At 37.5% G+C, this 26503-nt stretch overlaps 1 protein-coding gene across 2 annotated transcripts in view; it reads right to left on the reverse strand.

Annotated features, from left to right (window-relative positions):
- pparg (peroxisome proliferator-activated receptor gamma) overlaps nt 1–22492 on the reverse strand; it is a 40729-nt gene extending 18237 nt beyond the window's left edge. Inside the window, exons 1-3 of one of the 2 annotated variants that reach the window (XM_081356947.1) lie at nt 22328–22492; nt 7912–8235; nt 4421–4590 (exon numbers count right to left, since the gene is read on the reverse strand). In XM_081356947.1, coding sequence (XP_081213073.1) covers nt 4421–4590; nt 7912–8233 — 492 coding nt within the window. In that variant the 5' untranslated portion in view covers nt 8234–8235; nt 22328–22492. The other variant, XM_081356946.1, reaches the window with a different exon arrangement.
- Nucleotides 22493–26503: the final 4011 nt, after the last annotated feature.

The following is a 26503-nucleotide window of genomic DNA, read 5'->3' on the forward strand; positions in this document are numbered from 1 at the left end:
AAGGAAAAGTTCACCCAAAAATGAACAAATTCCAAATCACTGCATTCTCCCATCGAACTCAAAAGGAAAGATGTTGAAAAACGCTCTTTTCCATTCAATTACAGTGAATCGGGACTGAAGCCTTCAAACTTCAGAAAGCACACAGAAGTGCCACACGGGGTTAACGGTACATAAAACGGAAAACATAAAAAAATTATTTTCATTCAGTTTAACTTGATGTAAAAAATAACTCAAACTAAAATGGAAAAAAATAATAATAAAAACTTGTATAGACATTTAAAAAACAACACATTTACTAAGACTTTAACAAAAATTAAAATGAAAACTGAAAATATAAAAATAAAAACTAATTTCAAAATATTAATAAAAACTATATTAGCATCTAAACACTAAATAACACGTGTACCATAAAGCTTTAATAAAGCAGAGTACATGACTTATATTCCTATAGCATTCTAGGATTTGTGTGATTAAACCTCGACATCTTTATCATCATCATCCAGCAACACAGTCTGATCTGAGAACAGTCTGTGAGCGAGTCCGTTGATTCAGTTCACAGAACATGAGAAATGATTTGTTCAGAAATCAGACTGATCCAGTCCTGGAGTTCGATGATGAGGAAGATGAGCAACATAAACTTCCAGTATGACTCTTCTTTACTGGCAGAACCTTTAACATCCATGGAACCTTCAATGACTCTGTACAGTGGAAAAGGTTCTTCAGATTACTCAAATGATTAATAGCTGTTCACTGAAAGCTTCTTTGAGGAACCATAAACGATTCTTCTAAGGTATCACTGCAAAAAACCCTTGATTTTAAGAGGGAACTTTTATGGTGATTCATTATAACGCTCGAAAGCTTCAAATCCCATTCGTCACAAGACAAAGAGCGACAATCACTGTAGTGATCGCAAAAGAGACTAATATGGGTTCATAATAAAAGATTTTTAGGTGCATTTGGTTACACTTTACTTTAAAGTGCCCTTGTTCTGCATGTTCTTACATGTACTTACTACAGTAATAACAGTAAATTGTGCATAATTACATGCAACCCAATCCTAATCCTACCCTAACCCTATAGTAAGTACTTAATATTACTCAGTACTGAAATATATAATAACACTGTAACAGAGACACCTTAAAATAAAGGGGTTACACTTTATTTTAAGGTGTCATTGTTACAGTGTAACTATATATTCAAGTACTGAGTAATATTAAGCAACTGCATGTACTTACTATAGGGTTAGGGTAGAATTAGGGTTTGGTTGAGGGTTAGATGCATGTAATTATGCATCATTTATAGTTATTACACTGTAAACCCGAATAAGTTAGCAGAACTCAAAAAATGTAAGGCAATCGATTGGCTTCCCAAAGATTAAGTAAGCAGAACTGGCAGATTTTAAGTTTGTACTTAAACATTTCAAGTTAAGAACAATTAAACATTTCAAGTTAAGAACAATTAGTGAACAAACTCCATCGCACACCTGCAGGTGATAGGGTGCGTAGGATAACAAGACCAATTAGGTAGGTTGTTTCAGCAGATAAGGAACTGATGAAGGTCATGTGACCGAAACGTTGTGTTAATAAATATTCATTTTAATTGCAATTTAAGAACAATTAAAATCAGAGTACACTATTTCATCATGTAATCTCAATGTGAACACTTTCATTAGTATTAACTATTAACATACTATTATGTTATCATGCTAACAATAGTATGTTATACAGCACTTGCTGCATGAGTGCAACAATATAAAGATTTTATTTGCTCTCAAATCAAGCCGCATGCACCCCTTGTCACCATGATGGTAGCTATCCTAAAACCAACATTAACAGAATTTCTCCTAAATTAGCATAACAAAACATTAATCAATACTCAATCTCCCACTTAACATTAATCTTGCACAAAAAAAAAACATTATATTACGCTTAATTTTAGCATTCACTCTCCCATTCAAGTGCCATCGGCAAAGCATGCTGGGAAATAGACATCCCAGCCGTTTCAGTTAAACTTAAGTTTGTTTAAATTAAAATAAATCATTTCATAAAACAGTTCAGTTTACTTAAAATATATCAGTTCTGTGAACTTGAAAGAAAAAGAAAGTGCTAAATACTCATAAAAGTTAATTTGACTGAACTAATTAGTTTAATTTAAGTTTGTCCTACTCAAACTAATTAAGTATTTTGAGCGTTAGGGTTTACAGTGTAGAGTAAGTACATGTAACATATGTATAACAATGACACTGTAAAATAAAGTGTAACCGTGAATTATTCTGCTAACTTTACGTACGTCAAGTGTTGCTCTCAGTGCTTTAAATCTCGCTCTAATCCGGAGAAATCTAAGAGATTTGGATTCAAACATGTCACTCGAGTCATTACGCCCCCAGAGATAACCTGTGGTCTCGCGATAGCTTTATCTAAATAACACCGCATTAGCACTGACAAGAACGGCCAGCTCTGGACTTTGGCCAGAAAACAATTCTTGTTCGTCTTAGTCTCGACACTTATCATTAATAAGTGGAGAATGCATGTGCAAATATTATGAAGAGCCACGTGCCACGACGAATACGCTTCTAAACCAGAGCAGATTTCCAGTGGAAACAACACAGGGTGCAACAAGATGTCGACTATCTATTTTTGGTAGACATTTTCATACACATGTGTTGTCACAGAGCCGCTCCACGCAGTATTTTTAGTTTGTAAAAAAATACATAGTGATGTGAGAACTATGCACACAGGAAAGAGCCTTTAAAAGAGGATGTTTTTCATGCATTTACTCTGCCTCTCGATACCTCCACTTTTAAATTTAGAAACATCGTAGGCCAAAAATATATATAGTAAGGTGTAACAGCATGGCTTTGTATTGTCAAACAATAAATGAGTTAACCTGGTTGGCTGAACTCATCTTTAAGCATTGTTAAGTGACGGGACGGGGAACAATACCAGTTTCTCTTGTGGTCGGACCATTTTTAGTAAAGCCACAGTAGGACCATCCCAAATTTAGCTGGTTCTGAAATGTGTTTATCAGACAAACACACATTAAGCGGTTCTGGCGAAGTCCTTTGATTCTTCAGAGAAAGCAGCAGATCGAGAGCGTGGATGTGGTTAGCCACCAGATTTGCGTTGTTTTAAAGGATCATCCTGTTGCAAAAGTCTTCGCATCAACACTTTTCAGAAACGTTTGTGTGATGATATCTACACTAGCGTTCAGAAGAGATTCGACCATGTTTTTGATCAAAAACAGTGGAATATTATTATAATGTGAATCAGCTGTTGTCTGTGTGAATATCCAGTAAAGTGTAATGTATTCCTGTGATCAAAGCTGCATGTTCAGCATCATTACTCCAGTCTTCAGTGTCACATGATCCTTCAGAAATCACTCTAATATGAGGATTTGATGCTCAGGAAACATTCATTATCATCATCATATTTTAGTGGAAACCGTGATGCATTTCATTTTTCAGGATTCTTTGATCAATAGAAAGTTCTCAAGAGCCGCATTGATCTGATATAGAATCATTTTTACATTAGAAACGTCTTTACTGCACGACTGATCAATCTAATGCATCATTGATGAATAAAAGTATTGATTTCCTTAAAAAAAAAAAGTGTAGAGTGCGTACGAGGGCGAGTGTGTGTGTGTGTGCGCACGATGTCTCATCTAAACCACAGACGTCGAGTGTGTGGGAAATGTGAGCACCTGAGATGTCTAGGTCACCCACTCAAATGATTATTCTTATTGAGACATATCTCTCTGCCCGTACATATTTCTGCCGCAGTGGAAACTTGCCGAGGGTTTGCGGTTGAAGTGTCAGACGGGTTCAGAAGCATTTTCAGACCTTATCTGCATGTCTGAGAATGAATTCGATGTTCGATGTTCTAAATTTGTCAGAATGACTGGAAGAGTGTCATGTCTTCGGGGTATTAAAGCATGTTCTCTATCAAACATGTGTGTGTGTGTGTGTGTGTGTGTGTGTGTGGGTGCTGTGGTGTGATGGTTAAAGATCTGAGCTGGAAAGTGTAAAGCGGTGAGTTTGACCCCAGGATCGCTTGAGCTCCGGCTGATCCCGTGGGATTGTGTGCGATCATCCCGACTCTAAACACTGAACAAGCAATGCCTGACAACACACACTACCGGTCAAACGTTCTGGATCACAGGAATAAATGACACTTTACTATATATATATTCACATAGAAAACCGCTGATTTACACTGGAATAATATCACACTGTTTTACTGTATTTCTGATGAAATAATGCAGCCTTGGTGAGCAGAAGAGACTCTTTAAAAAACATTAAAAATCTTCCCGATCCCAAACCTTTGACTGGCAAACGTTCAGCGGGATGTTTCATATTTTCAGGGCATATTTCTCGGTGACTCATGAGTGTTATGTTTGTGTGAAGTGTGGTTTTAAGGCGTACCTTGCATCCCTCGCAGGCGTGAACGCCGTAGTGGAAGCCCGAGGCCTTGTCTCCGCACACACGACACTCGATGTTCAACACCGAGGCCGACGGGTCGTCCTGAGCTTTGGAGAACGACAGGCTGTTCTCTGCAAACTGAGGAGGAGACTCGGGTTCAAGCTTGATCAAGTCTGAAACGGATCAGAGAGAGCAGCTTTAGAATAAGAAACAGATTTATTAAACAGATACTTACTTGTACAGTCATATTACGGTAAAACTAAAAGAGTTGAATGAATAGTTCACTCAATAATTAAAAATACAGTTTGGAATAGTTAAGATTTCTTAAAGTCTCTTCTGCTCACTAAGGCTGCATTATTTAATCAAAAATACAGTATTTTTATACTTTATTTTTTAAGATTATTAGAATGAAAACAGCTGTTTTACATTGGAATAAAGTTTTACTTTTTTTTCTGAATTTTTAAATCAAATAAATGCAGCCTTGATGAGCAGAAGAGACTCTTTCAAAAACATAATCTTAGTGACCCCAGACTTGACTGTTAGTGTAAATGATGAGAGAGTTATTGTTTCTGAGTGAACTATCCCTTTAACTTCTCCCAGCATCACACAAGAGTTTCCTACTTTGGTTACACTTTATCTTACAGTGTAATTATGCATTTAAGTAATGAGTAATATTAATTAACTACATGCACTTAATATAGGATTAGGGTTTGGTTTTGGGTTTGTTGCATGTAATTATGCATAATTTGCCGTTATTACTGTAGTAAGGAGATGTAACGTATAATAAGGACACTGTAAAATCAACCGTTTAGTCCCCAGAACACAATGTCGGTATAATGCACAGTAAAAAACGTTGGGTTATTTTTTAACCCAACCGTTGGGTTACACATATTGGGTCACTATATTGGGTCATTTTTAAAATCGTTGGGTAATTTCTAGTAATAACCCGGCTGTTGGGTTAAATATGTTTGTTGTATGTACAGTTGTGTATTTTTAATTTATGTGCACGATTTTGTAAATTTAAAATAAATTCTAGACTTCCCAATATTTAGTTTGTAATTTAAATATATTTGTTGAGACATATTTATTGTTTTATACAAATAAACAATCTGTATTTGAAAACAAAATGTATTTTATTTATTAAAATAATGTCATAAATAAAAATAAATAGTTAACTTACAGTAACTGTTGGATGTTAAAACTGTTAAAATAACCCACAGTTGGGAAGGTGCTGCTATACCAGCCCATAGTTGGGTTACTCGTTGGGTTATTATTAAGTGAGTGAGTAATGAGTGTGAGTGCAGTACTCTGTCCTCTATACCAGCCTATAGTTGGGTTACTCGTTGGGTTATTATTAAGTGAGTGAGTAATGAGTGTGAGTGCTGTACTCTGTCCTCTATACCAGCCCATAGTTGGGTTACTCGTTGGGTTATTATTAAGTGAGTGAGTAATGAGTGTGAGTGCTGTACTCTGTCCTCTATACCAGCCCATAGTTGGGTTACTCGTTGGGTTATTATTAAGTGAGTGAGTAATGAGTGTGAGTGCTGTACTCTGTCCTCTATACCAGCCCATAGTTGGGTTACTCATTGGGTTATTATTAAGTGAGTGAGTAATGAGTGTGAGTGCAGTACTCTGTCCTCTATACCAGCCCATAGTTGGGTTACTCGTTGGGTTATTATTAAGGGAGTGAGTAATGAGTGTGAGTGCAGTACTCTGTCCTCTATACCAGCACATAGTTGGGTTACTCGTTGGGTTATTATTAAGTGAGTGAGTAATGAGTGTGAGTGCTGTACTCTGTCCTCTATACCAGCCCATAGTTGGGTTACTCGTTGGGTTATTATTAAGTGAGTGAGTAATGAGTGTGAGTGCAGTACTCTGTCCTCTAAACCAGCCTATAGTTGGGTTACTCGTTGGGTTATTATTAAGTGAGCGAGTAATGAGTGTGAGTGCAGTACTCTGTCCTCTATACCAGCCCATAGTTGGGTTACTCGTTGGGTTATTATTAAGTGAGCGAGTAATGAGTGTGAGTGCTGTACTCTGTCCTCTATACCAGCCTATAGTTGGGTTACTCGTTGGGTTATTATTAAGTGAGTGAGTAATGAGTGTGAGTGCAGTACTCTGTCCTCTATACCAGCCCATAGTTGGGTTACTCGTTGGGTTATTATTAAGTGAGTGAGTAATGAGTGTGAGTGCAGTACTCTGTCCTCTATACCAGCCCATAGTTGGGTTACTCGTTGGGTTATTATTAAGTGAGTGAGTAATGAGTGTGAGTGCAGTACTCTGTCCTCTATACCAGCCTATAGTTGGGTTACTCGTTGGGTTATTATTAAGTGAGTGAGTAATGAGTGTGAGTGCTGTACAATGTCCTCTATACCAGCCCATAGTTGGCTTACTCGTTGGGTTATTATTAAGTGAGTGAGTAATGAGTGTGAGTGCAGTACTCTGTCCTCTATACCAGCCCATAGTTGGGTTACTCGTTGGGTTATTATTAACTGAGCGAGTAATGAGTGTGAGTGCTGTACTCTGTCCTCTATACCAGCCCATAGTTGGGTTACTCGTTGGGTTACTATTAAGTGAGTGAGTAATGAGTGTGAGTGCTGTACTTTGTACTCTATACCAGCCCATAGTTGGGTTACTCGTTGGGTTATTATTAAGTGAGTGAGTAATGAGTGTGAGTGCTGTACTCTGTCCTCTATACCAGCCCATAGTTGGGTTACTCGTTGGGTTACTATTAAGTGAGTGAGTAATGAGTGTGAGTGCTGTACTCTGTCCTCTATACCAGCCCATAGTTGTGTTACTCGTTGGGTTATTATTAAGTGAGTGAGTAATGAGTGTGAGTGCTGTACTCTGTCCTCTATACCAGCCCATAGTTGGCTTACTCGTTGGGTTATTATTAAGTGAGTGAGTAATGAGTGTGAGTGCTGTACTTTGTACTCTATACCAGCCCATAGTTGGGTTACTCGTTGGGTTATTATTAAGTGAGTGAGTAATGAGTGTGAGTGCAGTACTCTGTCCTCTATACCAGCCCATAGTTGGGTTACTCGTTGGGTTATTATTAAGTGAGTGAGTAATGAGTGTGAGTGCTGTACTTTGTACTCTATACCAGCCTATAGTTGGGTTACTCGTTGGGTTATTATTAAGTGAGTGAGTAATGAGTGTGAGTGCTGTACTTTGTACTCTATACCAGCCCATAGTTGGGTTACTCGTTGGGTTATTATTAAGTGAGTGAGTAATGAGTGTGAGTGCAGTACTCTGTCCTCTATACCAGCCCATAGTTGGGTTACTCGTTGGGTTATTATTAAGTGAGTGAGTAATGAGTGTGAGTGCAGTACTCTGTCCTCTATACCAGCCCATAGTTGGGTTACTCGTTGGGTTATTATTAAGTGAGTGAGTAATGAGTGTGAGTGCAGTACTCTGTCCTCTATACCAGCCCATAGTTGGGTTACTCGTTGGGTTATTATTAAGTGAGTGAGTAATGAGTGTGAGTGCAGTACTCTGAGACTGGTGCGCTCTGTATCCGCTCTCCTCCGCGGTGAAGCTGCTCTCGTGAGATCTGTAGATGCTCTCCTGTGTCCTGAAGTTCTCCTGTGTCCTGAAGTTCTCCTGAGTCCTGTAACTGTACATGTGTGTCAGATCCATCATGTGTGGCGCCTCGTTCTGCGGACTCGGCTCGTACTCGATGCCGGAGATGCTGGTGTAGTCCAGCGTGGAGAAAGGCTTCAAGTCCAGCGAGTGTGAGCTGTCGTCGAGCTCCTCCAGCTCCAGAGCGCTTAGGCCGAATCCCACGGGCCAGGCGAACGTCTGCGTGTCCACCATATCTGACAAACACAGAGCCACAGCAGAATGAGGCCAAAGGCAAACAACATCAACAACATCAACGGCATTTCCACCAGCATTCTCAGTGCTTTCCCAAGATACATCATGATACGTGCGTCACTGCTTTTTTTTATTTTGGCCAAAACACAATAGATACTACACTGGAAATAGATACTGTACTACACTGAACATGACTGCGTGAAGTTCCTCCGGTGCTCTTCGCTTTTGGTAAAACTATCTAAAGGTGTATCTAAATATCTAATTACACTGTAACAAGGACAACCTGTGTTACCAAATAAAGTGTAACCTTTTAATGTGCCCTTGTTACAATGTAATAACAAAAAAGAGCGGAATAATATTAATTAACTAATGCACATACATTGGGTTTTGGTTTAGTGTAATTAAGCATAATTTGCTGTTACTACAGTAATAAATACATGTGAGATGGACAACAAGGACACATTAAGTATCACCGGTATTTTATATTTAAATGTTATTAATTTATGTTACAGTACTAACCCTAACTGTATTAATTATGATAATTTACCATGGTAAAGTCATCATAGTAATTTGTTTACAGAGCAATCAATGACTGGAATATACTTACTGCGGTTTTAAAAGATGGTATTGTTTTTTTCTAGAAAATTAAAAATCTTGTTACTGTAATGTAAACATTTATTTTATTAGCTATGCTACTTCTGCTCGATTGAATATGTTTTGTGATTTATGCTGTGTGATTTGAACAGATTGTCCATGGACAGCAGATGAAAATGAATAATTCTGGCTGAATCTCCACATTTATATCATAGATTAAATGGTTGGTTATTGTGTACAGTCCCTTCTGAACACGAATGCACAGTTTTGGACAGGATTTCAGCGCATGCGAAACCCTCGAGTGTCTTCAGAGGAAACATTCATTCAAAGAGATCAAGACATCAAATCAGGCCAAAGGTCTGCGAGCGCATAAACTCTGAGACGCTTATGAAGAATCAACACCTCAGATATCAACAGAAGACGGGCACCGACCAAACTCAAAGTGTGAACAAGATGGTCAGATTAGACTGAAAAAGGGAACCTGCTAGTGTAAACGTGTGTGCAAACGAAGCTACAGTATAAAACAGTTATGATACATATCATCAGTATGGTTATTAGCCATCACTGAACTTACTGAAGCTGGACTGTGACTCTGTTTTCTTCTGGAAACAAACTCTGTTGCATTATTTTCCTGTTATCTCTGTAAAGCTGCTCTGTGTTGTAAAAAGCGCTGTATAAATAAATGTGACTTGACTTGATTAGCTTTACACTTTATTCGACCATGTTCGGCAGTCCTAGTTAAAGGTGAAGTGTGTCAGTTATTCAGTCTTGAAAAGATGCTGAGAAAACTACAGTATTTCCCAGAAAAGTGTTTATGCTTTCAAAACACTCGTGTGTTTGTTTGAGCATCATGAGCGGAACGCCACAGTTTGAGTCTTCTGGAAACCCGTTTATTGTTCTCATTATTTTCTCTTCTGCTAATCGTGCAGAAATTCTTCTCTATATCAGTGTCAGTGTTTCTGAACGCCTGAAACGCCTCCAGTGTAGTCTCGAGTTTCTTCCTCATTTGAATAATTCATGCACAGAATAAAGGGGCGGGGCCTGGTTGAGTTAGTTAGTAGTGTGTTAAACTGGTTGTTATGGTAAGGGGCGGGACATTTCCCAAACACACTCGAAGCACTCGACCAATCACAACACACTGCTCCAGCCGACCAATCAGAGCACAGTGTGCTTTTCAGAAGGAGGGGCTTCATAGAGACAGGAAGTAAACAGAGCGTTACTGACAGACTGGGAAGAGAGGAGCCGCAACAATGGAGAATATGAGGAGAATAATCAACATTCAAGCAGGAAAACCTGTTCTAGTAGAGCCTGAAACAACATCAAGACTGCATAAAATAGCCTCTTAAAAATATTTATATAAATACATTTATTACTGTGTTTACAAGTCATACTCAGACATGTAAATCATCTTTCACTCTATAACTGACCTAGTTCTAGTTATCGCCTTTGTCTATATACTTGATTTTACCCTGAAAATGACGCTCATGCATGACAGGTTTTCTGTATATAATCCAAGCACAGGTTTAGCAGTAAAACTGTTCTCAATAGCATGGCCAATCCCTCGTAGGCGTTGTATTACAATGTTTGTAGAGTCACCTGCTAGTAAAATGGATGGTTTAGTGTACGTTTTACAACACGTTTGCGTTATGAAACCTTCTGAAATGTCAGAATGTTTTTTACCAGTTAATCTTTGAGACACAGGCTCTTCAGGTTTCAGACGTACCAAATATAGACTAATTCAGAGATAAACTACCACAGATAAAAGATTTTGTAGGTGATAATTAACCGAAGTCTAACACGGTTAACCCATCAGTTCGTTTTTTGCTTATTTATATAATCAAGGTCGACAGTTGTGAAAAACCACACGTCTGAAATTCTCCACAAAAGCATCAGTTTCTGTAACACACACACAAAAATGGCTTTCCATGGATAAAACCAACAATTTACACAGATTAAGCAGTTCTGGTCTTGTCCGGATGACACAAAGGGGTTTAAATGTAAAGTTTTCACACCCAGAAATCTTTCATCACCAGACTGGAGCGGCAGCTTTTAGTTCATGCTAAACATGCCAGCGAAGAGACGGACTCCAGCGTCACTTCAACACTTGGAAAGATTCCCAATGGCTTCCCAAAAATACCAGCACTTTCCGATCGGAATGCGATCGACCCGACGATCACCCCACGACCAATTGTCTTTTGTCAAGAGGGAGAGCAGCTTTTCTTCATATAGAGAGCTGAAGAACTCTATTCTTAGTAAAGTTTCCGTTCATAACATGCCCATTTTGAAATGTGGTAAACATCATTTGCTCCAGTTGGCAATTGTCAGAAATTGAGTTTAGTGAGACAAACTCTCCTACACTTCTCCTCTGACTCAAGTGGTTGAAAACCTAGAGATATTTTGGTTGAAACCACAAGCCCATTGAAATATAAGGTCAAACCTGCATTGTTTTTTTTCCACCACAGTGTTTTTCTGTCTACGACTGTGAATATGTGTGCAGATTAACACCAGCCAGCACTTGCAGATCTTCATTACGTGACTCTGAGACCCGAATGTTTGCCCCGATATGACGTGCGAGTTGAACACAACAATACATGACAAATTGTCAAGTTAATGCCTTGTATCTTAACAAAAGACAACAAACACCACGTGAACCGACATTTTCAGCGCTGCGTCCTTCAGCCAAGTCTGATCTTGCAGTGAATGTCAGACAAAACGTCGAGTTCCAGAACGGCAGACAAATCTGTACTCTGGTTTTGTTGGTTTAAACTGATGCGTTTTGGTTGCTTCAGTGAAGTCGAATAATATTTCATTTAGACGTTACCATTTCTTTCTCTGTCTAGAGAACGACACACACACTAAAGCTTCATTAACACTCACTTAATAATGTTGGGTTAAAAATAACCCAGCTATGGGCTGGTATAGCACCTTCCCAACTATAAAATAAAATAAAAATAAATAGTTAACTTCACTGGTTAACTCAACTGGCTTTTAACCAAATGCATTGGGTTAAAACAACAGTTAAGTTAACTATTTATTTTTATTTATGACATTATTTTAATAAAGAAAATACACTTTGTTTTCAAATACAGATTGTTTATTTGTAGAAAACTATAAATATGTCTCAACAAATATATATTTAAATTACAAACTAAATATTGGGAAGTCTAGAATTTAATTTCAATCTACAAAATCGTGCACATAAATTAAAAATATACAAGTGTACATACAACAGCCGAGTTATTACTAGAAATTACCCAACGATTTTAAAAATGACCCAACATAGTGACCCAATATGTGTAACCCAACGTTTTTTACTGTGCATTATACCGACATTGTGTTCTGGGGACTAAACGGTTTATTTTACAGTGTCCTTATTATACGTTACATCTCCTTACTACAGTAATAACGGCAAATTATGCATAATTACATGCAACAAACCCAAAACCAAACCCTAATCCTATATTAAGTGCATGTAGTTAATTAATATTACTCAGTACTTAAATGCATAATTACACTGTAAGATAAAGTGTAACCAAAGTTAGTGTTATATTCAGATGTTAGAAAGTCAAGCAAAGCCTTCTGTTATGTGAAATCTTTCCGCAGGGACACTATTGCAACAGGACTGTGATGTTTTTCACTGATATTTCCTAAGAACATCAAATAAACGCCAAGCCAGAAAAGAATGAGGCCACAACACTTTCACATGCTACTCTAACAGAACGCCTCGAGCAAGAACGAGTGCCTCACAAATACTGAAACATTCAAAAGGTTCAATGTAAAGAAAATGCATTCTTTCAGTGATAAACAAGCTGCTAAATTCATAAAACTGAACTAAAAAAAAAACCCCAAATGAATTAAAATCCATAATGATGGGAAGCGTTTGAAGCGCCTGAGGGAAGCCTGTGAGGTTTAATATACCATAAAACCCTTTCTTCTGCGAGGGCAGTGAGTTATGAAAGTTCTCAAACCTTCAGACTCGCATGTGCGTTAAAAACGGAGAGATTACAAGAAGAACCCGCTCGACCACATTCATCCTCCAGGCTTCTGATCGCACACTGACTTCTGTTTCCTTGAACCTTTCCCAATGGAGATCCAGCGAGCGATAACACTTCTCAGCATCTGATAAAAGGGTGTAAGTCTTATTTTCACAGGTTCTTGTGATACGTACAGTATTTCTCTATGATCAGCTTGATTAACCAAACGCCGGTCTTGTGTGAGCAAAAATGAAACTCCTTTCATGACTTACTCTCATTTATTTCTGTGAAACACAAAAGGAAATGTTGTTTTTTGTGTCAAAAATGCCATAGAAGAGCCTAATATTCCTCCGCGATTGCTCTCGCTGTCATTCTGCATAGAAATCTGCGATGTTCTCATGCAACATCGGGCCCTATTTTTACAGATTTATTTCAGAGGGCATCTTATATATATGGAACTGATATATATATATATATAGGTCAATATTTGGCATTTTAATGATCATCCACCGTCAGCATTCAGCAAATACACATTTATATCACATAAACAAGCCTTTGAATATCTAATAAACAAACTTGTGAAGTGTGCTTTTGTAGACTGCAGGAACTTAGATCTAGATTCATTCACATTAAAACCTCTACGTGAACTCACACTATCCAGAAAAAAACAGTTAGCGATGAATTTTTAACGTTTTATTATACGCACATGTCATATAGTGTTTACTTCCGTTTTTATCCATATTTTTCATTTCTTTATTTGTGAAAAATACTAGAATCATGAAGTTTCCACCTTAGCAAAAATCTAGGCTATTTTATTTATCAAAGATTTTTTATTTGTTCATTTTCAATGGCTTTCATTGTCATTTTGCATTTTCAAAATGCATGGAATAATGTGAAAACATATGCCAGTTTCGAGTGCGAATGAAACCATGACTTTCCATTTTTTACAGAACAAATACCAAAATTATTTGTGAAAAACTCAAAAATACAAAATCAAGAAGTTCCATCTAAGTTATAAATCTGTTTGTTTATCAAGTTCAAATATTTTTTTTTTCTAATTTAGTAAATATTATGTAAAATAGTTATAAATGTTGCACTTTATTTTAATGTATCGTTGTTACATTGTAATTATTCATTTAAGTTCTTAGTAATATCAATTAACAACATGCACTTACTATATGATTAGGGTTTGGTTAGGGTTAATTATAATTATGCACAGTTTATTGTCATTACTACAGTAAGAACATTAAAGTACATAGTACACAAATAAAGTGTCACCAATATAAATTTCATTTCAGCAACTGTTATGCATGAGTTGTTACTATCTTTCAATTAAATAGTGTAATATCATATGTATGTTCTGTATATCGGCCACCAGCTCTCTAAGATATCATAACAGTGAATATTGCACGATGTTCATGTCCTTTAATCTACAGAAGTCACGTCTCCTTCATTTATACAGCGCTTTTTACAGTACAGAGAGTTTCAAAGCAGCTTAACAGGAAAATAATGCAACAGAGATTGTTTAGAAGAAAATATCGTCACAGGCCAGCTCAGTGATGTTCATTTTGTTGTAAAAAAAAGTTCTTAATTTAGTTCATTTATACAGTCAAACCAACATGTATTCACACACCTTCAACATTCTCACATCATCACAGTTTATTCGCTATAGTTTAGAAAACCAGTTTATTTGACTGGTTTTGTCCGTCCTTCTGTTAGACTGTCTCACACATGAATTATGTTGAATATCTGTCAGCTGTTAAATTTAACTACACAATTAGATAATACCAGTTTAGCTCAACCAATCACCAAGCAATGCTTCATTTTGTTCAGTCTGTGTGTAAAAAGAGCATTAGCAATTAAAGACAAAACACACTTCAGCAAAACATGATCAGCTCAAAGTGTCCCAATCATTATTGGTCCCAAAGTTTTACTGGTGGTCTCTGTATGAAGAATATTTGGGTATAATATGTCACAGTTTACTGTATTTTGCTCTCCTCTCTTACAGAAATGAACTATAGTGTCCTGATCACACTAGTAAAGAAATATCTAAAATGATATCTGGTGTCTGAATCATTTTTGGTTTGACTGTAAGTGCCCAAAGACAACCAAGAAATGTCTCAGTTTTTTTGCTTTATTTCCAGATTCAATCATAGACTCGTTTTTTACACGAGTAAAACATCAAAAATGATATCTGGTGTCTGAATGTCTTTTGGTTCGCCTGTATATGTCGGTGCTCTGGAGTGAATCTGCACACCTGATGCAACACTTTCCTCAGAAGGAGTGTGTAGGAGTGTGTAGGAGTGTGTGGTGGGCAGAGACCCAGCTCGACCTCAAAGCTCAGAAGATCCAGAAACTCATCATGACCTCTGACCTCTCACTATGAGTCTCCACCAGACTGTCTGGACGCCTACTCGGCTACTACTGTTTTTGCGAGGCACACATGTGCCCCTTTGATGCAGGAGTCACGTTACACACACATGTCTGACCACAGTTTAGGTAGGCTGGCATAAATCCCGCCAGCATGGCACGAGTGAACCCTGATTTATTCTTCTGACGTGTTCAAGAATGAGCTCAACGGGGGAATTCTGCACAGTAAATGCATAAGACAGCAGTCAATTACAAGTCATCAGTATTTATAGTGCGGTAACTCTTTACAATAAGGTTCATTAGTTGACTACGTTATTTATGTAGTTATTACTCCTCATTATTTACTATGAGGAATGAATGGTGACCGAGAAACCTTTAAGTACTAACTAAAATATTCCTGAAAGCACCAAAAATGTACGTTTTGTAATCATTTACTTGACATTACAAACATAAGGGAACATGAAGTATTTTTTGAGATATGTGTGTTTTTTTTGTTGTTCATATAATGGAAGTCAATGGTAACCAAAATGGTTTGAATCAAAGTATCTTTTTATTGTATTTTGGAGAAGTAAGTTGTACAGGTTTGACAAGTTGAACAAATGTTCTTCCAAAGTTATTGTTTTAGAACTTTCAGAGAACATTCAAAAGTAACATTCCCATAATGTTTGAAGAATGATACAATGGAATGTTCCCAAGAATGTTTTTTTTTAAAAACATTTAAAAAACCGGATGTTTTGAACGAAATAATGCTTTCAAAACCTAATAGGAACGCACTACTTAGAATGTAGAAATGATTTCATTTTTGCATGAACAATCCCTTTAAAGCGAATAATCAGCATTCGTATTTTTCAACAACGACGGCTTGAAGAAAGGCTGATCTGTAACTCAATTACCAAATCTCATCACAGTCTCACACTTCGGTAGATCGCAGTCCAGACTATCTGACAAGTTTCAATTCACAGTTCTAAAAGGAACACAAACTCCGCACATAAACCAAGACCAGAAGAAAACCAGAGTAAAACCTCACGGCTCACCCTCGACAGATCCTCAGTGAGTCTTCAGTGACTGAGCTTTTGACAAGAGACTGGCTATATCTGTGGTTGTAATAAATTGAACAGGAAGCGGAGATAGTTGAGTCCGGTTTTGACGGTTCACGGGCTCAGCAGAAGTGCAGACAGCATCATGTGGTCCTGCTATGAGGTGTCAGGCTAGCCTGATGATTTCCTGTTGCTTCATTCTCACTCAAAACCCTTCTGGTTCCTCTTCTCTTCGCAGAACAGCGTCGACACCGACACAAGGCCTTCGAGTAAACTGTGAGCTGGCTGTTCACGTGTCCTCAGCGGCTTAATGAAGACGTGTGTCAAGATAACAGATCAGTGTGCGCTGATTAAAGCAATGCATTGAGTTTTACAGTCCTTTATGATCATAGATGTGACTAAAATGCTTGTTTTCCAGCACAAATATCTAAGCATTCGCAAATCAAGACACATTTACTGGAGAAGCAGCAAAATGACTGAATATATAAAGTCTGATATAAAGTTTATGCTTAAAATCTGTCTGAAAAATGATCTTGTTTTCCTTCTGAATTAAGTTGATTTTTCAGACTCCATCGATTCAAGCACTTCATTTTCATCATTTGTTTCCCATAAACAAGACTTAATATCGTCACTGATTTAGATATTTGTGCTGGAGAATAAGACGGAAGAGCTTCTTTATTTGCAGTGTGGAACATGAACTATGAAACTATGATTCATCTGGAGATTCATCTCGAAACGGTTTCTAAACCGCCTAAAAGACCATCTGAGTAAAGGACAAACAATCTGTTCTGATGTCGAAGCCAAACACTCACGAGGGACTTGAGCAAAACCCAAGCTGGATTGTGAAGCTTCTGAAGGATTTCGACTTGCACAACATCTAAGGACACGAACTTTCTCCCAATTACTTTTAATAGGAATGAGTTAATGCTGGATGGCTCTCCTGGGGGTTTTGCGGAGCTTCCTAACCGGACCAGGAAGGAACATGTTTTCTGTCAAGGCCTCCGCGTTCGCTACGACTGCGAATCCCGTGAAATGAAGGGAAGGGTCTTCCCTGTTCCTCGAGGTGGACCGGAAAGGGGGGAGAGGTTTAGTTGGGGTCACATCATCTACTGGGAAGCTTGTTTCCAAAGACCTTCAGAGCTCAGTGTTTAGCGTCTTCCTGACAGAGAGAGTTATAGTCTCTGATAGCGACGCATCTCCGAAAACCTTCTGGACTTCACCCTGAGCTCTGCGTTTCGTATCGCTCACTCGTTCATGGACATTGTCACATTGCATCACAGTTGTAATTAAACCAGCAGAAGATAAGACTCACATTCACACGAGCAGAGCGGATCTCAGTGTGAAGAGCTCACAAAACCACAAAACCAGAACTCACTGCAGTCCGAAGGTGCAAAGTATGTGAACTTCATACCAATTTCATTTGATCCATGCAATTAAAACAGGACCGTCATTTCTGCTTGTCATCTGTACGAATAACGTCTCAGTTGCTTTCAGAAAAGGACGCAAAAACACTAAAACGTTGCTGACAAAGACTTCATGTTCTGAATTCTAATGTGATTTTTCATACATGTGAAATATCAGTATTTAAATATTGTTTGCAGAAGGCAAAGCACATGCTCATTTGATAGTTGGGAATAAAGAAATGAGGCTTAAATGACAAACGAAGCGGGTCACACTTTACTTTACCCTGGATTATGTTCAAATTCTGCCTACGATTTTTATGATTTTCCTTAGTGGATTCAATACAATTCATGAAAAATTGCACTATGAAAAAAATAATCTGTTAAAAACTGCATATAGTTTAATATTAATACTTCTCACACATTGCAGCAAAAATAAACATGGAAACTAATTATTTTTTAAAACTATATTTAACTATTTGTTGTAAAAAAAATATGAATATTATAAACAGTATTGCAAATATTTTTTAGTATAATTTAGATTTGTATTTTATTTTAAATGTTTGTATTTTTGTGTGTCTGCCACATGCATGAATGTAAATGTAAATCCCTCCGAGTGTAGATGAGAAATTGAAATAAAAAGTAGTATTTTGGCTCTGTGCAGCTGCGGTTAACCATCAAATCATTACAGATTTTAAACACAATCCACAACACACCAAAATATCAAAACTTTGCATGCATGTTCATGACCATAAATGAGAAATTGTCAAAAAAAATTCAAGGTTAACCAGTATTTCCGTCAACTTGCGGGTCAGTTATGTATAATGCATTATAAGGGTATTTTGAATGCATGTTGCAGTGCATTACATCGTTTCATAAATAATTGTAACTAAAGTTCAAATGCATTATATTCATATCTGCATATCATATGCATATTTGGAATGGCTTGTTTGCCATGTGTTTCAATGCATTAAGGTGTGTTCAGTGAATAGATAAGAAATAATGTATTTTTACTGTGGTTGCAATTATTCATACAAGACCATTCAAGACATTATAAGGCAAACTGTAATTCATCATTTTATAATGCATTATATATATAAATATAAGCCTCAGTTTTACTTTAAAAATCCCCAGATTTAAACGTAAACAGCAGTACAACGACAATGCAAATCAACACTGGAGGGAAAGCACACACACACACACACACACACACACACACCGTGTGTATATATACATGCAACCCACAGAAGCATCTGCCTTCATGTATGCAGTGGTGCCATAACTGGTTCTTGCTGACGTTCCAGCCCATTGAACTGTAAAGCGAAGGAGGCGTGTGTGTGTGTGTGTGTGTGTCTGCGTAAAGGTGCGGCTTATGGCCACTAATGAAGTAAATGCTTCTGTATAATCCTGCAATCTGTGTAGAAACACGTGCAAGATAACACACTAAAGCATATCTGAGCCGTTTCAAAAGAGACACAATCCATCATCTTTACGCTGAAACCAAACAGCCACTCCTGTGAATACACACACACACACACACACACACACACACACACACACACACACACACACACACACACACACACACACACACACACACACACACACACACACTCTCTCTCTCTCACGCACACACACACACACACACACACACACACACACACACACACACACACACACACACACACACACGAAAGCACGCGCGCACACACACACACACACACACACACACACACACACACACACACACACACACAAACACACACACACACACACACACACACACACACACACACTCTCTCTCTCTCTCACGCACACACACACACACACACACACACACACACACACACACACGAAAGCACGCGCACACACACACACACACACACACACACACACACACACACACACACACACACACACACGAAAGCACGCGCACACACACACACACACACACACACACACACACACACACACACACACACACACACACACACACACACACACACACACACACACACACACACACACACACACACACACACACACGAAAGCACGCGCGCACACACACACACACACACACACACACACACACACACACACACACACAAACACACACACACACACACACACACACACACACACACACACACACACACTCTCTCTCTCTCTCACGCACACACACACACACACACACACACACACACACACACACACGAAAGCACGCGCACACACACACACACACACACACACACACACACACACACACACACACACACACACACACACACACACACACGAAAGCACGCGCACACACACACACACACACACACACACACACACACACACACACACACACACACACACACACACACACACACACACACACACGAAAGCACGCGCACACACACACACACACACACACACACACACACACACACACACACACACACACACACACACACACACACACACACACACACACACACCAGAACTAAATGAGCAAAGTGCAGCAGTTTTAGCATTAAATCAGTGTAAACAGTGTTTCTGCTGCGATTTCCACACTTTACATTTATGACAACAGGGTGAAGTCCATCAGTGTGTTATATAACAGCTCAGACTGTCTCGTGTGTGTCTCACTCTATACTGTAACAACACAAAGTCTCAAACCACACGCAGAACCAGATTCAAGATCGCAGTTAAACAGAGAAAGTTTTAGGACGTAAACGTGTAAAACAAACAAACACACAAACTCAAAATGAAGAAATCTTGTAGATGGGTGATCAAATGTAAGATCTTTGTGCTTTCACTGAATTACAAGATGCTTTTGTTTAAAGAACATGATCAATTACTATTTTACATTCGTGTTCATTTTTCAGTCCAACTGTTCGTTGACATTCTTGCACTGTTAATACAGTCTGTAATGAAAAATTCAGATTAAAATAGAAAACAGAAGCATTTTCACTAGTCTAGACTTTTGGACTGTATATGCAAACACACACACACACACACACACACACACACACACACACACACACACACACACACACACACACAAACATAATGACGACACAAACAACATACATGGGAAAAACTTGAACACACACATCACAATGACACACACACACACACATAAACAAACAAACAAACACACACACAGACTCACACGCAAACGTAATGATGACACAAACAACTTACATGAGACAAACATGAACACACACATAAAAATGAAACACACACACACACACACACACACACACACACACATAATGACGACACAAACAACATACACGAGACAAACATGCACACACACATCACAACAGCGACACACACAATCATTCTCTGAGTCCAAGTGACAAATTTTTCCATTTTCAGTTTCTGTTTTTCTTTTTTGTTCTCGTTCTCCCACTTGTACGATTTCTATTTAAAAGCACAGAGAATCCGAATGAGCAAACTGACCTCAGATTTACAGCTAAAGCAGAATTAGACATTTACTGACCCCTCTTTCTTTATAATTTCGCAATTTGTGTTTGCATCATAAATGTCATACGGTCATTTGATTTCCTTAAATAACTTCAGGCCAGACATTTGTGCGTCGACAGCGATTTGAGTCTGTCACAAGAATCTGACTCTAGTTCTTCAATTAAACTCTGCTTACACCAGCAAACATCTGATTTTCTGTTGTATGGATATGTTTGTGTAGTTCAACATGTAGAAACTCATTTACTGTGTGTTGAGGAGCGATAACACATGTTCATCTCGACAGATAACAAAAAAGTTCACATTCATATTGCATTATCATATTACACATGTGCAATCTCAACCAATCAAATACATACACAGAAATCATATTTTTTTTCTTCTTTTGTAAAAATGACATAAGTTTTACTCACTCAAACCAAATCTTAGTTTGCAAAGTAAAGGCTCACTTTAAAGATAAATCTAAATCTAAATCTCAGTTTGTTTAAAATCCAATCTCTGCAGAACTGATTATAATAAAGTTTTAAATAGAGAATATATTGCATATAGTGACCCCAGCATTCATGAGAAAGATAAAACAAAACAAAAAACATCAATATTAATAATAGTTTTGTCAGAACTAACATATTATTTGAATCCGTTGTTGTTCTGGTGATTTTTAGTGGATGTATGAAGTCAGTTCTCAAGTTCACAGCATGTTCCACCAAGCACAATAAACCATAAGCATAAACAAAATATTAACACTATTGTTTTATCATTTTAACCTATCAACCGAATTTATTATTATTATTTAAAAAAAAAAAAACATCTACCACACAACGACATTCACTGTTTTGAGGCCTCTATGATAATCAATATTTACTGTAAATTATTCACTATGAAAGTCAAATGCTTTCCACTAAAATAATCTGACTATTACCAGACACATCAAACCTGGAAATGCTGATGAATTCTCAGCAAATATAAGTGTTGAAACTCACTCATAAACAGAACAGAACAGAATAAAACCTATCAAACGAACCTCTCCTATTAAACACACGCTTTTCAGTTAATTCCCAGATCCTCAGAGTTCATCTCAAACCCCATGTGTTCGTGTAAAGCGATATTATAATGTCCCAGTGGACACTTACCCGCAGTAAATGATGTTTTTTTGATATTGAAGCGTCTGTGCAGCATTAATGCAGTGAGAGATCTTCAGGATATTCACCTGTGCTCACTAGAGCTGGTCTGAAGTGCACTGACCTGTAGGGGTCTGAAGGTGTTCACTGACTCTCCTCCTCCCGCTGCTGTCTGCCGAGTGTGTGTGTGTGTGTGTGTGTGTGTGTGTGTGTGTGTGTCGCAGGAGTTTCCCTGCTGTCCGGGTTCGGGTCGGTGGGTTACAGGCTCAAACACTCAGTCAGTGTGTGTGTGTGCAGAGCCGGATTAACGCAAAGGCAAACTAGGCACGTGCCTAGGGCCCGATTGGTTGGATGGGGCCCAGACAGAGGGACAAAAAAAAAAAAAAAAAAATGTACAAATGTCCTATCTACAATTTATTTCAATATTTATTTATTAACTAAAAATAGTGACGATGTTTATCTTAACCATAGACTGTTACATTACTACAGTTAAACCAATTAATGTGTCCGTTACAAAGCGGGTGCCGGCTTCTGAAAGTATGTGTAAAGAACGCATCCATCAGGTGCTGCGAGGCAAAAGCCTAATAAGCACACAAAGAAGCACATCTCATAATGCAGGTGTGTGAGTTGTCGTCATCTATTTTGGAGTGATTGCAATGTATTCTAAATATAAACTTGTACTGTAGATCAGCGTCATTTCTGGAAAAATCATTCACCGCTTTATTACGAGTTTAAAAGAGCGCGAGCGTAACGTGCCCAAGACGCGACGCTTTGAATTTGCGCGTACAATGAATAACATCGCGTCGGGAGCTGACTAGTAAAAAAGCTACACAATTAAAAGACAAGACGTCTGTATTCTAAGTTAAAAAGCCAACACACTACAACATTTTTAAATGTTTCAAATAAAGGATCTCATATCTATGGGTCTATCTTCTAAATTCTGCTGATGATTAGATTCCTGACATTACGCCAATAATATCACTTTATATATTTTTTTCTGCTCAGTAGCGATCGTGTCTTTCTCTTCCACTTGATTTGTGTATAGCATATTTAAGGTAGCAATGCAATATAAAATCACTTATGCTCATCTACTGAAGTGGGATTCTGGAACTGTGAATAAATTGAATAAAACAGCAAAATAACAACAACAACAATAACATCTTCATTAAACAAAAAAGAGATTACCTTAGATAAAGTTTGATTAATATGTACATACAGTACCGGTAAAAGTCTGGACCCATTACTATTTTTAATGTTTTTGAAAGAAGTTTATTATTATGCTCTACAAGCCTGCATTTATTTGATCAAAAATACAGAGAAAAAAAAACAGGAATATTCAGCAAGGATGTGTTAAATATATAAAAAGTGACAGTGAAGACTTTTTTAAAACAACTTTTTAATAATCAAAGATCCTGAAAAAAAGTATCACAGGTTATAAAATAAATATTAAGCACCATTTCTAACATAATAAATCAGAATGATCACGTGGCACTAAATTCAGCTTTGCATCACAGAAATATAAAGTATAGTAAAATAGAAAACCATTATTTTAAATTTTAACTATTTTCACTATATTATTTTTCTGTATTTTTGATCAAATAAATCCAGGCTTGATGAGCATAAGAGACTTCTTTCAAAAACATTAAAAATAGTAATGTGTCCAAACTTATGTACTGTGTAAGTAAAAATATACTGCTTTTAAAATTAAATGTTGTATAAATAAAAAGGTTAGGAATCATATTTGTTTCAAGTGTTTTTTTATTGGGGGTGGGGGGCCTCCAACATGAATTTTGCCTAGGGCCTCCTAATGTCTAGAACCGGCCCTGTGTGTGTGTGTGTGTGTGTGGAGAGAATATAAGGCGCTAAGATAGAATTCATGGCGCTGTGTCAAAACACAGCGAGCTTCCTAACTAGACAGCATTTTGAGGGAATATATCCGTGCACGCTCTCTCTCTCTCTCTGTCTCTCTCTCTCTCTCCCACACACACACTCACGCGCGTGCGTCTATAAAGATTCCGTGCATTAAACTATAGGCCTATAATACGCTGCACACTTAAAGTGATCAAGCATTCTGTAATTTAAAGACACTGAATATTCTAAACGATTTAGATTAAATATTCTCAAAATGCTTCAAATTTAATGCCCCAAAAAATACTTTTGGATCAGATAAATATGACTAAATATGCAAAAACATTGTTTTGCATTTAACACGTGAAGATGGCTAAGTCGTCTAGTTAGGGAGCTCCGTGTGTTTGCGACACCGCCTCTGTTTCTCCTCCCATCTGGAACACCTTTGGAGCGCGTGGATAAATGCGGAAGAGCCGAAGAAATCAACGCAGAATTATTATCTTCCATAACTGTACACTATATTACTCCACGTCTCCACCTGTTGTCAGCGAAAAATGTTACCACGAAAAATTCTTCAAGCACTAAAACTGGTCATTTTGGCATTTAGACAAATTTCGTTTTTAATTTTATCGATGTAAAATAATAACAATAGCCTACCTTATGAATGTTTCAAAAGAAAGTTTCACTTGATGTGATTGTGGAAGCTTGCAAACAGTTAACTCAAATCATATTTCGCAACTCTTTTCAGTGAATATATTCATGAGTGGTCAGTTTCTCTCACTCTAAATCACTTTCTGAAATCTACTGTAATGACACAGCAATCAGTTGATGTCAGTATATTGCATCATTGATTCACATGATCACAAGTTTAGATAATGTGTAATAAAGATGTGGAAACTGAAGTCTCTAAAGCATCATCAGTCATATGACTGGACTGTGTGTGAGTAAGAAATGGGTTGTGTTTAATCAGCAAGATTATAATTATTTACTGATACCAACCTTACAGACATTCCGCTTGAAAATCTCATTGAGATATAGTTTTGCATACATGTGTTTTTCTCTCTTGATTTACATCATTATCGGACCTGTGTAGCTCTCGAGTCTTGTGGCAAATTAGTGGGAATGACTTGAAATGATTAGTTTAGTTTGCTGGATGGAATATGATAACATAGGCTGAATATTATTAACAGTTAGCAAAAATATTAGTCCCCTACTGCCACCTTCTGGAAACTCATATTCTCTAAGATTCATAAATAGGCTCTGGAACTGGAAGTAAAGACATGGCAAATGTTTTTGAAACAAAAAAAAAAAAAAAAATACGCATTGCATTAACCAAAATTATTCAATCAAATTATTCTCTAAGATTCATAAATAGGCTTGCCTTCTCTCAGAAAGAAAACAAAACAAAATATGAATTTCGTTCCTTTTTTTTTTTTGAAAACCAAATGTCCAGGGAACTGGTCTTCACACTTACAAGTGTTCAGTTCACTTACTGAAAAAAATGTTTGTAAACCCGTTGCCTTAAAATGGTTAAGTGGTAACACTTTACAATAAGGTTCATTAATGAATGTATTAACTAACATGAACTAACATTGAGTATTTGTTACAGTATTTATGAATCTTTGTAAATGTTAGTTAATAAAAATACAGTTGTTCATTGTTTGTTCATGTTAGTTCACAGCGCATTAAGTTATGAGAACTTGACAATTCCACATTACTTATTTTTTTTAAGCATGAAGTTTATTTGCTTAACAATTTTAAGGCAACAGGTGTTGAGAATTCCTATGGATCACATGACGTAGCCAGTCGGGGAGGAGCTAAGTCTCCTCAGGTGCACTTAATCACTAGTGTTTGGTGTGTTTTGTGTGTACCACATGCAATGGAGGTAGACTGTCCTTCCTTTCTCTCCTGATGAGAGCCCTTTTGTAGAGTTGATGTGTTCCTGACAATGTAAGTTTGTGCCCTTTTGATCTGTTACATAATGTCTTGAGATTCTGATTGTCTAATTCTGGAATGTCCTATGTGATTTATGATTCTTATGTTTCAGTATTCTTATTATTTGATGTTTGAATTGTTTAGGATTGGATTATGAGATTAATGACTTATTAGTTGAAGTTCTGTGGTGTTAAAGATTCTGTTTGTTTATTTGTTTATAGAAACCATACAACTCTATATCAGACTCCTATCCTACGCTATGGCCTGATTCATGATCTGTTATAATAAATGAGTATGGACTGAGTACTGGACCCCTGTGTTTTAATGGACACACCATCCTGGTAGCACATTTCCTGAACCAAACATTCAAAACTTTACAACGGGTTTCCAATTTTTTTTTAAAGTTAAGTCAACTGATCACTTTTTACACTGTGGTTGAGTCCTAAAAATATGAAGAAACAAACATAAACTGCCAAAGGTTTACAAACACATGCATAACAGTGCGAGCGGCCGCTCG

The sequence above is a fragment of the Scardinius erythrophthalmus genome, assembly GCF_964197995.2.
Source record: "Scardinius erythrophthalmus genome assembly, chromosome: 25".
NCBI classification, from domain to species: Eukaryota; Metazoa; Chordata; class Actinopteri; order Cypriniformes; family Leuciscidae; genus Scardinius; species Scardinius erythrophthalmus.